The 16,718-nt window shown below is 35.8% G+C and overlaps 1 protein-coding gene across 1 annotated transcript in view; it reads right to left on the bottom strand.

The window, feature by feature from the left end:
- The window catches only part of LOC116164759 (esterase FE4-like), a 15,178-nt gene extending 1,012 nt beyond the window's left edge, over positions 1-14,166 (bottom strand). Inside the window, exons 1-7 of the mRNA XM_031478980.1 lie at positions 13,948-14,166; positions 11,478-11,682; positions 3,349-3,474; positions 3,138-3,297; positions 2,902-3,087; positions 278-468; positions 6-98 (exon numbers count right to left, since the gene is read on the bottom strand). Of these exons, the coding sequence (XP_031334840.1) occupies positions 6-98; positions 278-468; positions 2,902-3,087; positions 3,138-3,297; positions 3,349-3,474; positions 11,478-11,678 (957 nt within the window). The 5' untranslated portion in view covers positions 11,679-11,682; positions 13,948-14,166. The remainder of the gene's footprint in view (positions 1-5; positions 99-277; positions 469-2,901; positions 3,088-3,137; positions 3,298-3,348; positions 3,475-11,477; positions 11,683-13,947) is intronic.
- Positions 14,167-16,718: the final 2,552 nt, after the last annotated feature.

The raw sequence follows: 16,718 nt of genomic DNA, 5'->3' as shown, positions 1-16,718 counted from the left end.
TGCACAGCAGTAACGGGATCTTCTACTAGAAATCGTTCTTGGCCGAAATCTTTTTCGATTACAGGTTTCCATTTAATGATGGGGTCTGACCTATACTCCTATAAATCGATTGATAAATGTAAAATGTGTGTGAATGGAGGAAAACAGAACAGATATAAGAAACGCTGGGGCACTTCAACTTTCGTTTACAAGCGATCCTGTCTTTTTTAGTTTGCAACATAAGAATTCTTAGTTTACATCTGTCCCATCCCTCAAATTGAATTTTTGTTGCGCTTACTGAAAATCCCGGTAGAGAATCTCCTAACTCTTTTGCTGTCTTTGTCTTTAGGCAATTAATAATTTTTAAGGAAGTGTCGTCAGGACACCCTACTAGCCGAGCTTGTCTCTGGGCTAAATGGAATTGATGGTCCGGTATTGCCCATTGTGCCAGTGCCGACCCACTCATCGCTATAGCTTTATGGAATAGCCCTAAAAAATTATTAATCTGAGTTAGATACTTAATTGGTAGCTATCCATCTTATAACGACTCAAAACGGGGTGATATTGACTAAGTGGATTGATAAAGACACTAAACCTTCCCCATACCTGAAATGAAATAATTAAAAGAAGTATGGGGAAGGTTTAGTGTCTTTATCAATCCACTTAGATACTTACGGTGCTAAAGATTTCGTCACGCCTATTCAATAGATGCCCTTATATTCGTTTTATCGTCAGCTCTAATTATCTCCAAAATTATGATGAATATCGAAAATAAATATCCGTACCAATAATCTCTGATATTATATTTCCTACAATATCCAATATCGTCTTTTCAAAGCAACCGTAAAGCCGTTTATCCAATGTAAAATTGGATCATTGATTCGACGGACTGTAAATTTTTTTTTCAAAATCCGAAAAGTTTTTTAACAAATGGAATAATTTCCGAAATATAACAAGAAATGTAACTCCATAATTAAATAGACGAATGGAAAGCTCTCGGAAAAACGTAGGTACATAAAAAAAATACGTCCAAATCCGATGAATAGTTCACCAGAAATCAGCTTTTGACGTTGGCGCTGGTCGAGACAACCAAAAATGAGTTTGCAAATCGGGTCGCACCTACTGATTCTTTAAAGCGTTATCTTTTCTTATACTTCTATGTGACCAAAATGAATCATTTTTATTAATCAGAGTGCCAGAGGATTCAGCGGTTTTTTTTACGTACACTTTGTTTCGGAGAGTGAAGTGACAACATCCAGCCCAAACCATAATTTTGACTAGACAAAAACCCGATCGTCATAGGTTTCATAGTAATGGATGCATCGCAAAATTTTCTGAACATTAGAGTCCATTTTAACAGGACAGTGCTGGTTGTTGTTCTTTTTATTATCTTGTGTGTTTGTCAAATTAAATGTATCTATGTATAATTTCACGCAAGTTGTGTGTTAATTCGGACCCTTTATTAACGACCAACAGAGAAGTTTCATGTTCAAAGTACAATTAATTTCATTTGATTCTTGCCCAAAGTTCATTGTATGCGTTAGTCAAAACTTGTTGTAGACCGTTTAGAATTAGAATTTTGATTTTAATTTTGTACCGTAAAAAATGTTTTTATTATACCTGAATCACAATCTCTGTTTTAAACACTTAAATGCGTGCGAAAAAGGGCCTTTAAAACACACGTGCTTTAAAGTTGCTAAGTAACGATACTTCAAGTATGACTTTTGAAACTGTCATCTGGATGAAATAAAAATTCCTCTTAGGTCGCTTTCTGTAAATGCAGAACATTTCTTTGGCTTTTGTACCTATCCTTTGGTTGAAGCTTTCACAAACGCGCGTAATTTAGGGTATGCTTCCAAATCTGTTCCACTTTTTAATCGCAGGCATTGCTTTAAAGTTTTGAATGAATGCACCAAAATATAGAAGATTTAAATACCTTTGACATTTCCTTCATATATGCCAGCATTATGGATGCATTTAAGACTGTATTCGTAAGTAACTTCCTATTCATCCATGGAAACAACTTTTCATATTCTTTATAATAGGCTTTGCTGGAGTTGGATTTTACACCTACCAACGTTTGTTTAGATTTTACAACAATCGATTTAATGGACGGTGTATTATCTTTTTCAACGGAAATCGTTTAATTCACAAAGACGACGATTTTTATAAACAAACGTCAAGTGACATTTCCATGGCAATCGTGAAATTACGAACACCCAGCCCACTTAATTAGACATGTATTCGAGTATAACGTCAATATAACTTCATTGTGTTTCCTATTTTTAAATTATACTGCAGGTATAATAAAAAATACTATAAGATACACGTGTATAATTGATCTTTAAAGCACTTGCAACGTTAAAGGCACTCCGCTTTGCGTCGTGCCCTTAAACTCGTGCGCGTGCTTTAAAGACTTGATCATACACTTGTATCTTAATATACTATTTAAATTCGCGGGTATACCAAAAGCTTAATAAAACATGGAAAACCAGTTTTTTCTGTAAAATGTACAGGAGGGCAGCATATTGCATAAGACTAATTTCCCATGTTAAATCCCTATGTTCCTACTTACCGTGCTCCCGTGCACCACCCGGTATAATACTAGCGTGAAGTTATTTCGCGCATTTAAATGATATTTTAACTTGGCTTCGCCTCGTCTGGCTAGTCTGGCATACTCGCCTCTGTGTAAAATTTAAACTGTGGACCGGATTAGCAAAATTTCGGTGTCACCTCGTATTAAATGCACATTCATCGTCTGATTAGGCCAACCACCACAGGTTAATTTTTATGAGCACGATTGTTCACACAGTCGCTTATATCCGGGATATCAGTAAGTAACGATAAGCGTAAGATTCGACTAACCGAAAATGAAAATACTGGCCCTGAGTCAATTAAAATTAGCAAAATAATTACTCGTACCTTTTGACATAGGGGAAACCATATGTAAAGTTACACTCATTCCACCTGCGCTATAACCGCTTATTGTCACAGAGTTGGGATCACCTCCGAAAGATTCTATGTTTACTTGAATCCATCTCATGGCTGCGACTTGATCTTTTAATCCATTGTTACCTGGAGCCAATGAATCGCCGGTACTCAAAAATCCTATATTAATCATTTCTTTGGTGTGAATAAATTCGTGTCCGATACCTTACCTAAGGATGCAAGCCTGTAGTTTAGCGTAACAAGTACTAGCTCTTGATCTAAAAGATATTCAGGACCTGCGAATTTGCTTGTTCCGTCCACACTATAAAATCCGCCTGCGTGAAAATAAACGAGTACAGGACGCTTTGGATTTCTGCCATGTCTTGGAAGCTGTACACAATCTGTTAGCAAAATCCTACCACATATATTTCAAATCATAACCTTTGTGGTGTAAACATTTAAGAATAGGCAATCTTCATATGTTGGCCAACTGCTTGGCTGAGGGCAGGCATATCCATCTTTAGTTGCATCATACGTAAGATTCCACGGAATAACAGGCCGCGGAGGCTGAAAGAAAAAACTGCATTATTGTAAATAGTAAACTATCAAAAGCATCAATATTTAAAATTATTGCAAGCAGCGTTTTGCGTTTTGCGAACGATTTGTACAATCTACCCACCAGAATTACGCCAAAGGCCACGCCTTTGGTTTCAACATGACGGCGCTCTTCTCAGTCAACCGTACCGGTATAGATCACCGGAACGTTACTTTCTACAATCTATGAGATGGACCAGAAGAAGCGATCAGGTACTGTTGCCACTGAAATCGCCCAATCTTACGCCACTAAATTTTTTTGTATCTTAAGTATCTTAAAAACTTGGTGTATGTGTATGACGGCCAATCAGATCATGGTATTGAATTCTACTCATTCGATTCCAAGAAGATATATGTATAGACTGTGCGTGGCTACAGCTGGTGAGATTTTTAAAAATCTTGTTAGAAGATTGAATCATTAATTGTTACTACAGGTTTGTTATTTGGCCGAAGCGCAGCTCTGTGTTACTAGAAACATTGATGACAAGGACGTCCCCAAATTTCGTGGCATTCTTACCATTTTCGTTGCAGAACTAAGAATTGCAGTGGCATTTTTCAAATTGTTAAACACTAATTTCTAATTCAAAAATTGCAAACGGAAGTTACTCCTAGGTAATCAAAAAAATTACTCGCAATCAATTTCTAGTAAAATGATTTTTTTAATTTATTGTATTCAAGTGGAGATGATTTGTCTTATTGTTTATTAACTGTGCAACTTAATCTTAAATGTACGGCGATCACTTAAGTTTGTATTGAAAATATCATTGGTTGAGTGACAGAGCAGGCAAAGCGATACTCAACAAGTCTTTAGATCAGAAACATATTTTCTTAATATACAGGGTGATAATTTTAAAACTTGCAGTCGGCCATATCTTCCAAACTAAAGAAGATATTGAAAATCGCGTAAAACCGTTTCGGGGGTATCGAGGGGGAACTAGAATGACGTTATGAGTGGCACCCCCCTCCACTTAACCCCCAGCCCCCCCCCCTCTTCAAAAATCCTAAATGGCAACCCCATACTTGTGACACATCGTTGGAAAGCTACTGAAAAATACTTTCCAGTGGTACCAATAAAGTCAATATTCATTAAGACAATTTAACAAAAATTTGATAATTACCAAAAAAAACTAAATGTTAACATTGAGAGATTAATGGCAAATTGGCCAAGAACTGCAACCTGAGCTGGTTCATTAAGCAACCAAGATTGCTTAATGAAGCTGCTCAAGATAAAAATCACTACCTAGGTATACAGGGTGGTGACTTGCGTAACGCATCATAGGAATTTCAATGTAAAATTCATAACATGCGATTATTGGCTCCCCAAATTATTTTAGAGCAAAAATGTATTAAGGTTTTTTGTAGAAAACAATTTTTTACGTCAATCAACCGTATTAGTTTTCCATTTTTGCATAATAAAGACGGAAAAATAAAACCCCCATCTTTTTCAATAATCTGTGATGCCATGGAATTTTCTAAAACAAAAAGATATTCAGTTATCAATTAGCAGCAGTTCGAAATAGATTTTATGATCGACTTGGTTACTGTCTTGCAGTTAATGGTGACATTTGAGCATTTATTATAAATTGTTATATTAGGAAACCGTTTTTAGTAATTTGGTCTTTCTTTATGTTGAATTCGCTGTTATAAATAACGGGTGATCAAATACGAAGTACTTTTTCCAATAGGGATTTTAAAACACTTTAATCAAGATCGCTGTCATGTGCATGTGTGTTTTTTGTTCATTATTAGTTGACATTTCACTATGAATAGACTTACAGCAGAACAACGATTACAAATCGTGGAAATTTATTTCCAAAATCAGTGTTCAGTGAGAAATGTTTTTCGTGCTCTTCGACCATTTTATGGTGCTCATAATCGCCCAACTGAACGCAAAATGAAAAAATTGTTGCCAAAAAATTCAAGATATTGATGTAGCCGACTTATGGTTTCAACAAGATTGTGCGACGTGCCACACAGCACACGAAACCATCGATTTATTGAAAGAAACTTTTGATGAGACATCATATCAAGAAATGGAGCAGTGAATTGGCCACCAAGATCATGTGATCAAACGCCGTTAGATTACTTTTTATGGGGTTATCTCAAATCACTTATTTATGCCGATAAACCACAAACTATGCGAGAAAGAGCCCTTGAAAACTGGACCCATAGAATGGACCATTTACGAGTCAGTCACGGTCAGCATTTAAATCAAATTATTTTTAAACATTAATGTCATGTACCGAACTTACGTATCAAATAGAATTTTTGGTTATTAAATTGAATTTAATGCATTTTATTTCAAAAATACTTTCGGAAGCTCTTATTTGATCACCCTTTATAATACTTTTTGATAGAATTTGATTTGTTTTATAGCAGACATTCCATGGCATGACGGATATTGGCGTAGTTTTTGTATTATAAAATTCCATGGCATCACAGATTATTGAAAAAGATGCGGGTTTATTTTTCCAATTTTCCGTCTTTATTATGCAAAAAATTTAAAACTAATACCCTTAATGACGTAAAAAATTGTTTTCTACAAAAAACCTTAATACATTTTTGCTCTAAAATAATTTGGGGAGCAAATAATCGCATGTTATGAATTTTACATTGAAATCCCTATGATGCGCTACGCAAGTCACCAGCCTGTATGTATAGTTTTCATAGCTACTACAGTTTTCGAGAAATAGTACATTTTCATTTGCTTAATGGAAGGCGTATTTAATATCATCATGGTTAATTAAACTATTTTTCGCTCTTTTCAACAATCTAGAAGTTGTTCCAACCTTTTTGAGTTATATGCTAAAAATTGTAGTAGATATGAAAATTATTTCTACGTCAGCGAAATTGATTTCTACGCAAAAATTCACAAAACCTATACAACGAGGCAACTGAAGATCTGATGGATATGAATGTGAAATGTGAATACATATGTGTTTTTCCTGAATTTCTTTGGAATTTTGCCCAGAGAAACATTTTATAGGTATCTATAGGATTTTATCATTGCCTCATACTACACACCACAAAACAACATTTCACATTATTTGAAAACACAACAATATGAAGAACCCTTAAGACGGTTCGTCGTATTTACAATAATTACTATTTTATTAAAGCGCTTTCCAAACATTTATTTTGCAACATTATATCAATAAATTACCAGTTCAACATTTTTATAGAACAAAAAGAATGAAAAGAATACTTTATTCGCCTACATCAAGTACCATTCAATTTATTTTCAAGTATATTTTCTAGAGCCCTTCATCTTACTTACACTTTCCATGGTGCTTTTATAAAAGTGCAGTGTATAGAACGAAATTACATTTCACCGTAACCTCTCAGACATCCAATTTTTATGTCTGCTTCAAACATAATGAGAAAATAAATGCAGCAGGTTCGAGAAACTCGTTAGAATTAATCTTTCTGGCTGATTCCGATGCACGTATCTAGATTTTCAAACCAGTGGTTCATATTGTGTCAAGAAAAATTTGCCTGTTGATAATTGTAATTAGGTAGATGCCAGAAGGATTACTTTACGCGTTTTCGGCGATAATTGCATATCAGTATTCAGGCCCGGCCCGACACAAGGCGAATAGGAATGGGTAAAATAATAGACAAGTTAAAGTAGCAGTTGAAGCGGTTAAAGTTTACTCAAACATTCAACGAAATTTTAACTGAACACTTCGGTATTAAAACCACCAAGGCGAAACACAGAAGAGAGGAAAAATGCCATTTTTCAAGAGCAACAAGACGCCATTGACATTTTTATCGGCCCTCCAAATGACTTTCGAACAACGTTGCCAAACTTCTCAGCATGGCTTGCAAATATAGACCACAGAATACGGCCTTCTCAGAATAGAAACAGCAATGTTACAAATTTGTATGGTATTTTGGCGGACCCTGGTGGGTGTACTGTGAACTAAAGCATCAAAATCAGAGTAGCGCCATCTGGTGACCAGCTTCTAAATCCATGAAGTAATTTCCCCAATTCGATCTAAATCACAAATATAGATAAAGAATACACAGTTGTTAAATAGCAAGTGTATTTAGATACAATCACATTACATTATTTTTAACACAGACATCTTAAATTACATGATTACAAATTACATATAAAACTCAGAAGTAAGTGCAACTTACGCTTTGTAGAAGTTAACACTTTGCAAAAAGATCCTTACGTAACGAGTTGTCCTACGAAATATTTGGTTTTAATTGCTGTTTGGACTACATATTTTTGTTAAAAAATATCTTTAGAACTAAATTTTTTGTTCCAAGAAGTGATAAAACGGTTTCAGCAAATAGTCACACAAGTTTTTGACAACAAATGTTAACTTGATCCTGGTGCTTACTGGTTACTTGAGAAGCGAGGGTGGAAGTTGTTGAATTATCTAAAACGAATTACAATATAAGTATCTACATCTATATAAATATAAAACTCAAGTCTACACCCTTTTGCGCCTATAGGTACAGTTGGTAATAATTCTGCGTCAATTTGTACCTGTTACTTACCTTGCATAAATAGGAAAGAAATAACAACACATTTCAACCCTCTTCGCGTTTCAAGCACAAAACAATCTGTTTCAAAATGTGGAAAACGATGCCTTTTTGATATTTTATTGTTACAATCCGCCACACAACACTTTTTACGGTCACGTAACTTGTTCATATTTTAAATCTTTCAAAAGTCAAAATTGACATGTGTAAAACCTGTGTACGTATAAAATCGACGGTAAAAATATTTCCTGTAACGAGCAAAATTACAGGTTTTGCAAAAAAATATTCGAGTCTGCGATAAATAGTTCTCCATACAACCACGGGAAACGCTGTAATCAGTGAAAATTTAGCGCCATTTATGTTTCTGTTCTGTGAAGGTCTTATTCTGTGATATAGACGGCTGTGCTTACCCGAACCTTCATGTCACCTCACCCGTTACTCCAAAAAGAGAGAACGCAAGCACCGGCGCAATGTGCTGTAACACCGTCACCAGAATCGGCGAAGCGTCACCTCGGCGTTAACCATTGAGTTAGAAAACTAATATAGGGAATCGAATGCTTGGTCAGACGTAGACCACGGGAACCAAAAGTCACCTCTGGCTTTGATTAAAGTACCACACCACTTCCGTTATCATTAGCGTCTCACTTCAGTGGCGTAGACATATAATTTTCTTTGCACTAATAGGAATAATAACAAAAAAAACGTATAGAAGGAGTAAAATACATGCTCGTGGTAAAGTAAACAAAATAGACAAGGATGGGAAAGTATGCAGATTTAATTCATTGATTACAAATCTAAATATACATCGATGTGTTCCAGTAGTATAATTAAGGCCAGTTTACTATAGCCACTACAACTTGATAAAGCCGGATTTATAGTTCCGTAGCCGTAAGAACGTAATAACCATTGAGTTAGAATTGAGGGAATCAAATGCTTGGCCAGACGTAGACCACGGGAACCAAAAGTGGCCTCTAACTGTGATTAAAGTACCACACCACTTCCGTTATCATTAGCGTCTCACTTCAGTGGCGTAGAGATATAATTTTCTTTCCACTAATAGGAATAATAACAAAAAAAACGTACAGAAGGAGTAAAATACATGCTCGTGGTAAAGTAAACAAAATAGACAAGGATGGGAAAGTATGCAGATTTAATATAATCATTGATTACAAATCTAAATATACATCGATGTGTTCCATTAGTATAATTAAGGCCAGTTTACTATAGCCACTACAACTTGACAACTCCCATTAAATTCACTGTGTTGATCAATAGCTACAATTGATTGGTTGGTCTCAGGTTCATTACAAGTTTTGATAGTAGATACCTACTCCATATAAATTGACGAGATATTTGATGAACATTTTCCGGTGCAACCTTTGGTCGAAATCACAGTCAATGAAGCGTTGTGAGCACAAAAGTAAATTTCGAGAGCTGTTCTTGAGATATATTTACACAAATGTTAGGTAACCATTTTGCTCGAAGTACCGGTTCGTTTGGAAAACTAAGAAACATAAACTAGGTACCTACAACCTCGCCTACAACATGATAAATGGCATGTCTTACCGATGAAAGGAAATGCCCTGTTTCTTCCCTTTATGAGAAATTTTGCATGATACGCAGCTAATCATTCTCAATTCACAAAATTGCGTGTGATGAAAACACTATGAGGCAGTTAGTCATTTATATAAACCAGAGCACAAACCGATCCGAAATTATTAGGTAAAAAAATGGTAAATTTATTAAAATTTGAATTTGGTGGAAAACTGACAGTGACAGGACCCGCGTTTTCATATGTCAAATAATGTCGGCCAAAATGTACCTTCACGGGAACCTATCCACGCGAGTGGCCTCTATCTGTGGCAACTTCCGTCTACAAAAATTCTTACCCCCTCTACCATTATATTCCCTCCATTAGTTTTCTAACTCAATGGTAATAACGGAACCGTAAAATCTTACGTTAACGAAAATTATACGATTTATAGTTACCGTAGTGGTAAGAGATGAGCTTGCGTATTTATCTGCCATTGTATGTCATCTGTCAGTAAGAGTAACGTGCATTTCAAAATAATAATAACCAACAAAGTGTCAATAATTATTGTAAATAAACGAAACGAACGTCAGGATAAACTCAACTGTTTGAATTATCCGAGTACTGCCGACGACAAACGCGTTAGCACGATATACCGTAAGAAATAAGATTTGGGCATTTCCTACGTACCGTAACCGTACTAACGCAACGTTAACGCGAACTATAAATGTTCACTGCACGCAACAAGTAGGGTTTAATTCCAAACGTTACGGTACGGCGTTGCGGGTACGGAACTATAAATTCAGCTTAACTCCCATTAAATTCACTGTGTTGATCAATAGCTACAATTGACTGGTTGGTCTCAGGTTCATTACGGCCGACAGATTCAATAATAATTTATTTATTGGTCTCAAAATGTATCCGCACTCGTAAAAAACTCACACCTGATATCCATATTATAAACTCACACGTTTAGCTGTAAAAACAAATTTTGATAGTACTACATATTTGATGAACATTTTCCGGTGCAACCTTTGGTCGAAATCACAGTCAATGAAGCGTTGTGAGCACAAAAGCAGATATATTTAGAAATGTTAGGTAACCATTTTACTCGAAGTACTGGTTCGTTTGGAAAACTAAGAAACATAAACTAGGTACCATACAACCTCGCCTACAACATAATAAATGACTTACCGATGAAAGGAAATGCCCTGTTTCTTCCCTTTATGAGAAATTTTGCATGATATGCAGCTAATCATTCTCAATTCACAAAATTGCGTGTGATAAAAACACTATGCGGCAGTTAGTTATTTATATAAACCAGAGCACAAACCGATCCGAAATTATTAGGTACTTTAAAAGGGCAAATTTAATAAAATTTGAATTTGGTGGAAAACTGACAGTGACAGAACCCGCGTTTTCATATGTCAAATAATGTCGGCCAAAATGTACCTTCACGGGAACCTATCCACGCGAGTGGCCTCTATCTGTGGCAACTTCCGTCTACAAAAATTCTTACCCCCTCTACCATTATATTCCCTCCATTAATTTTCTAACTCAATGGCGTTAACACAACCAGCCAACCTCCAAAACTGTAGGTATCTGCTTTTTAGGGAAATTTTTCGAAAAAAATTCCCCTTTTGTGATGATTTTATCGTATGTAGACCAGATAAAAAATTAATCGTTCGACCTTTCGAATAGGTTTGGTATCAAATGACGCCTCGTTATAAAGTATGCTTATATGCGTAACAATTTTTTAAATACGAGTGTATACGAACCATGGACGTAGTTAGGTATCTGTCGCCTATAGGCAGCGACATTTTTTATACTTCTTCAAACTGGAAACTGTTATCCGTTTTGGTCTTTTCTTCAATTTATGTTCTTGTGTAAAGCACAAAAAAGCAAATCAATCACAATTGCGTGGCGGATGATTGGTTTAGGTGCTTACCTTAAAACGCCACTCGCCTATAGGTGGTTCAGCGTAGCGAATTCCTCTAAAGGCAAATATTGTTTTCTCTTGCGCCGAGGTCATTATCGAACCTTTGACGGCACCAGATGGCGTAGTTACTATTGGGTTGCTTGAGTGACCTCGTGATAGCCAAACGAGGGTAGAAAGTAATATCAGACAATACATGATCATCCTCTTCATGACTCTGCAAAAAGGTTAAAGCATACGTCAACAAATCCCAAACGGTTCAAACTATTTATACTAAATCATAGTCTGTTTCTTTCGTTATTGAACTTGTTTCATGGGGATCATCTGAAATATTGCTAGACTGTGATAATTACTCGCTTTCCAACCAAAATTAGTTAGAGTATCGTATGGGTATGCCTACCTTTCGGTTATCACATGTTTACTATTTTCATTTGAGAAATTTACGATGTACTTAGGTATCGTCCAGAGGCACTGGTTTTACAGAAAAAATACAAACACAAGTTAATTTTATGCGGTAACAAAACAAACAAAATTTTCCTCCAATTGCACTTGTCATTCTGATAACACTGATTTAGGGAGTAAACACAACCTGACTGTCTTAAGGCTTACATACGTTCATAAAACAACATGGACCAATAACATAAAAGAGTACGCGCATACTTATTTTTTTTGCTTCATTTTTGAGTGGGCGGGGTTTCAGCCAATGCTGCTCTACCAACCCGACCCACTATACATTTACAAATATCCATGCCCGAACCCGGATTCGAACCAGGGACCCTTACTACCCCAGTTCAGCTTCCACTGAACTGCGGGGTTCAGGGAGACACCGCACTGCAGACGACACAAGCACACATAGAGCAAAATGGTAGTAGACTACATTAGTTTCTCATATAGCCAAATTTATTTAAACAAGAATTTTCAATTTTCTAGTTTAGATTTTGATTAAACTCATAGACATATAATATAATTTTGAACAAATAGCAGATATAACTTCTAACAAAAGCAAAGTCAATATTTCATTTTTATAAAAAAAAAAGTGCGTTTCGGTACTGCCAAATTTGCGATGGCACTACTGGTACCGTCGACATAAGTGAAGCAGTGATTATTATTATAGAGCATACGATTTCAAAAAAAATATATATTCATTAGTAATAAATAATAGAGGTCCTAAAATAGGGCCCCGAGGAACTCAATGTGGACACTACTTGCGTAGTAGAATGACTTTTCCTAAAATCAAATTGCGCGCAGTGCAAATAATTATATTCTAAGTACTTATAAAATCTATTTCTTTAGCATTATTTCGTCGGTACAAAAGTGATTGATCTATAGACCTCTCTTCACCAATACGGTATAACGAACTAGCCTTCAGAAAAATTGCCTTCTAAGAGGTAGGATATATGATGTGCGGTTGATCATGCAAGCAGTACTCAAGTTGAAGTCGATTATCTTATCACACACATATACCCACTCACATATAAACAGCGGAAAAGTTAATTAAAGGGATCACCTTCTGGTATTGCTAAAACTCAAGAGTGTAGTTAATTTTTGGCTTATCCTCGTATTATTCAGTTTATCTAGATGTGGAATAAAGGTTCGATTCTTTTTACTGGCACGGCGGCTGCATTATCGAACTCTCCAACTACAATAACGTAATCTTGCAAAATATATATAATATAATAAACGTGTAAACAAATATAGAAAATGAGCTCCTGGGTTTGGCTATAGCATGCACAAAACCAAATTTGGAAACTGGCGCTACATTTGCTTTTATTCCAAGTGACTATGTATCAAATTTCATTTAAATCCCTCCATAAATAATAAAGTTGGCACTGCGCATGCGCAAAACCAATTTTGAAACTGGCGTTAAATTTGCTTTTATTCCAAGTGGATATGTATCAAATTTCATTTAAACTACCTTCATAAATAAGAAAGTTTGCAATTCGGTTTATAAATGGTCGAGATGCGAAGAGGGCACTGTGAATGCTAGTTCGATTAAGCTCAACTTTTGGAATTACGTTTTATATGGCTACAGCTATCCGCATATTGAATTTCGTGCAATTCGGTTTATAACTAACGGAGATGTCAAAAAGGCCTTCCTTATTTTTTGACCTACATTGCCAATTCACGAACTCCGATCTACAAATTTGATACAGAATTCACCTGCAAAATTTCATCGTAATCGGTCCATTCGTTTACGAGATATCGTGCTAATGGACGGACAGACAGACGGACAGACATCGCAAAATAAATAATCTAATGCCACATACACAACGAATCCATTTTTGGCAAAAATAATGAGTGATGAGTTTCTTAGAATGGGCCCGAAATCCCAAACGGGGCTCCCTTAATACTAAAATGCGCAGATTGATCACTATTTTCCGAATTAGAAGAAGTCATTCGAAATTCCAATCCCACCTGCATACATTTGGTCGTAAAGTATCTACCTACCAACCCTAAATAAAAAATTGCCGAACGTACTTACATTGTTTCCTGGCGTTGAAGAAGATATATGTTTATTTGATGTATGTAAACAGTATAAAAGATATTTATGTTGATAGGACAACTATATTATTTTGATAAAAATGCTCTAGTCAAGTCGTCGCACCACGCCATTCATATGGAAATGCAAAGATTCATATTATGTAGCTATACTTAGCCAATGGCTTTGATTATTTTTATATTCAAAGCCAATGGTTATACGTTTACATATCAACTTATACGCATGAATGTTGATAGCACCTAACAATTCAAGGTTGCTAGATAAGCATTGATTACGGAGATTAGTCATTTGCAATTGTCATACCTATACAAAATAATATAATAAAATTCTAACAAGCTCAACGGTGTCTACGCTACCTAATTAACGTCAGGTTTGTCAATTGATTGTCGTCAAGCATTATTTTTTATTATTTTCATATCGATGTGAAAACACCAAAATACCAAGAATACACCTTTATAGAATATACCTAGAAGCGTATTTCGGTCTTCCATTCGCAAATCGCTTATCAGTAACAGTACATTCAAGGATACCTATCTACAGCGGAAATAAATTAGCACGTCAGTCAGTGAATTATTAACGATCCACGAGATCGTTTATAATTTTGTATTGCTGTCTGTCTGTCCGCCTGTTTGTCCGTGTGCACGATAAGTCGATAACTTTGTGTAGAGACGTCCGATCGCTTTGAAAATTGATACACATGTTCTTCAGGATATATGAAAGGTCGCTATAGTTGTTCGGCTACGTAGACCAACGGCCCTATAAGTTACAGCCCAAAAACTGCCCAAACCTCCGAAAAAGGTTTCTCTTATAACTCTTGTTACAAAGAACATATGAATGTGCGGTTTTCTGTAAATATTCCTTAAACTTCAGGCAACTATGCAGATGCAAAAAAAGATTGCGCATGCGCATTACAACCTTTGTGTCTGCGCAATCTCAAATTGTTTATTTGTTAAGATATTTAATAGTTATATAACAAGAGCGCGAAGTTCAATTTAAAAAGATGACATAAATTTTATTGATCAAACTGAATAAGACGGTGAAATTATTTTATGAAGCAATTAGGTAACATAAGGCAGGAATTTTATTGTTAGTTGATTTCCACCCTCTGCAAACCAGTCTTAGAAAATAGGTGACCCACTTGATTGCATCCCAAAGAAATTTAATCCCTCAATGGGTATTCGTTTGTGTGTATAACTTAAGGCACGTTCCAAGAAAACATTAACTGTGCATTTAGCTTATAATAGAGGTTTTAGACTTTATTTCTAAACAGGTAAAAATATCCGGAATTACCGAGAAAAGAAAAATATTATTTGTATTTTGTTGTAGAAATGTAGACCGCATGAAAAATAAAACTTTAACAAACGTTTATAAACTCGCCAAGAAAAATATCGTAAAATGTCAAACAAATTAGCATTATTCCTCAGAAGTGCAAATAATTCAAAGTAAAACACACAAAATCTCCAAAAAATGTCCCATTCCTCAAAAATGGGCAAAAAATGCACCAACAAATTGCTGTCATTTGATTCAATTTATCCTGAAACACGTTTATATATAACGGAGCAATGTCTTAGACTTTCAGAAAAAAAGATACAAAATCATCAAAATCCTAGCCCTATATAATTATTACATTAGGTACAATGAAGGTACGCCACTGGCCAAGAAACGCTGATGATGACGGGGGAGTTTCAAGCATCCATCCTGGTGTGGACTGTCTCGACAATGGGTTTATCGTACGGCAATACTTCAAAAATCTATGTTTTGAATCAAAAATGCCCAGGCATTTTTTTCTTGTGGGAGTACCTAGAATCGAAAGTCTACATCAACAAGTCGCGAACATTAGGCAAGCGGTGCGAGAGGCAGATGACAGCCAACGCGAAACGCTCTTTCTTTTTGAATGACATCATCTTGAAAAAAATTTTTTTACATAATGGAAACTCCCCATAACGAACAGACAGACGGGCAGATAGACGGACTGACAGACGAAAGGACAGACGGACGGAGAGACAGGCGGACATACAGACGGGCAGTCAGGCGGACAGACATACGGACGGACAGGCTGACAGACAGGCAGACAGCCGGACGGACAGGCAGACGGACAGACAGACAGCAATACAAAATTATAAACGATCTTAATAAAAAAAATAAAAATAGTAATTATACACCAAGGTAGAGAAGTTGATTTTCTTAGAAGCGAGGCGATGAACATGAAAAGTCTTCTCTACCGTGGTTTATATATTATTTTATTCACTACTAGCAGATGAACTGTTTTAACACATAACGGGCGATCAAAAATGAGTTGCTGTCGAGTCGCCTTTGGAAGTTCAAGTTAAGTACGATTTCCCATGTAAACAAAAATTCCAAAGGTAACTCGACAGCAACTCATTTTTGATCGCATAGTATTTAAATATCATTAGAAAACACGATTTTGGCGATTTTAAGTACCTATAATAGATTAAGGTACTTTTACAAGAAGGCTGTGTCTTTGACATTACATTATTTGTAAGTCGCATTTTGCGTGTTTCGCTAATTGCTGTTAAATAAATATGGATAGCGAATTTTCGTGCACTCCTCCAGACAGACGAGAGGCAGCAAAAAGCGTGGCCGCTAACGACCTCTTGCCTGAAAAATCAAAACATTATTACAATAAAATTTATTTAAATTTTAAAGAATGGTGCCAAACAAAATGTGTTTCACAAGATAGTGAAAATGTTATGTTGGTGTATTTCGAAGAATATCGCGTACATTAATTGTGT

The sequence above is a fragment of the Photinus pyralis genome, unplaced genomic scaffold, assembly GCF_008802855.1.
Source record: "Photinus pyralis isolate 1611_PpyrPB1 unplaced genomic scaffold, Ppyr1.3 Ppyr1.4_LG2, whole genome shotgun sequence".
Taxonomy (NCBI): Eukaryota; Metazoa; Arthropoda; class Insecta; order Coleoptera; family Lampyridae; genus Photinus; species Photinus pyralis.
This window is presented reverse-complemented; position numbering and strand designations above follow the sequence as displayed.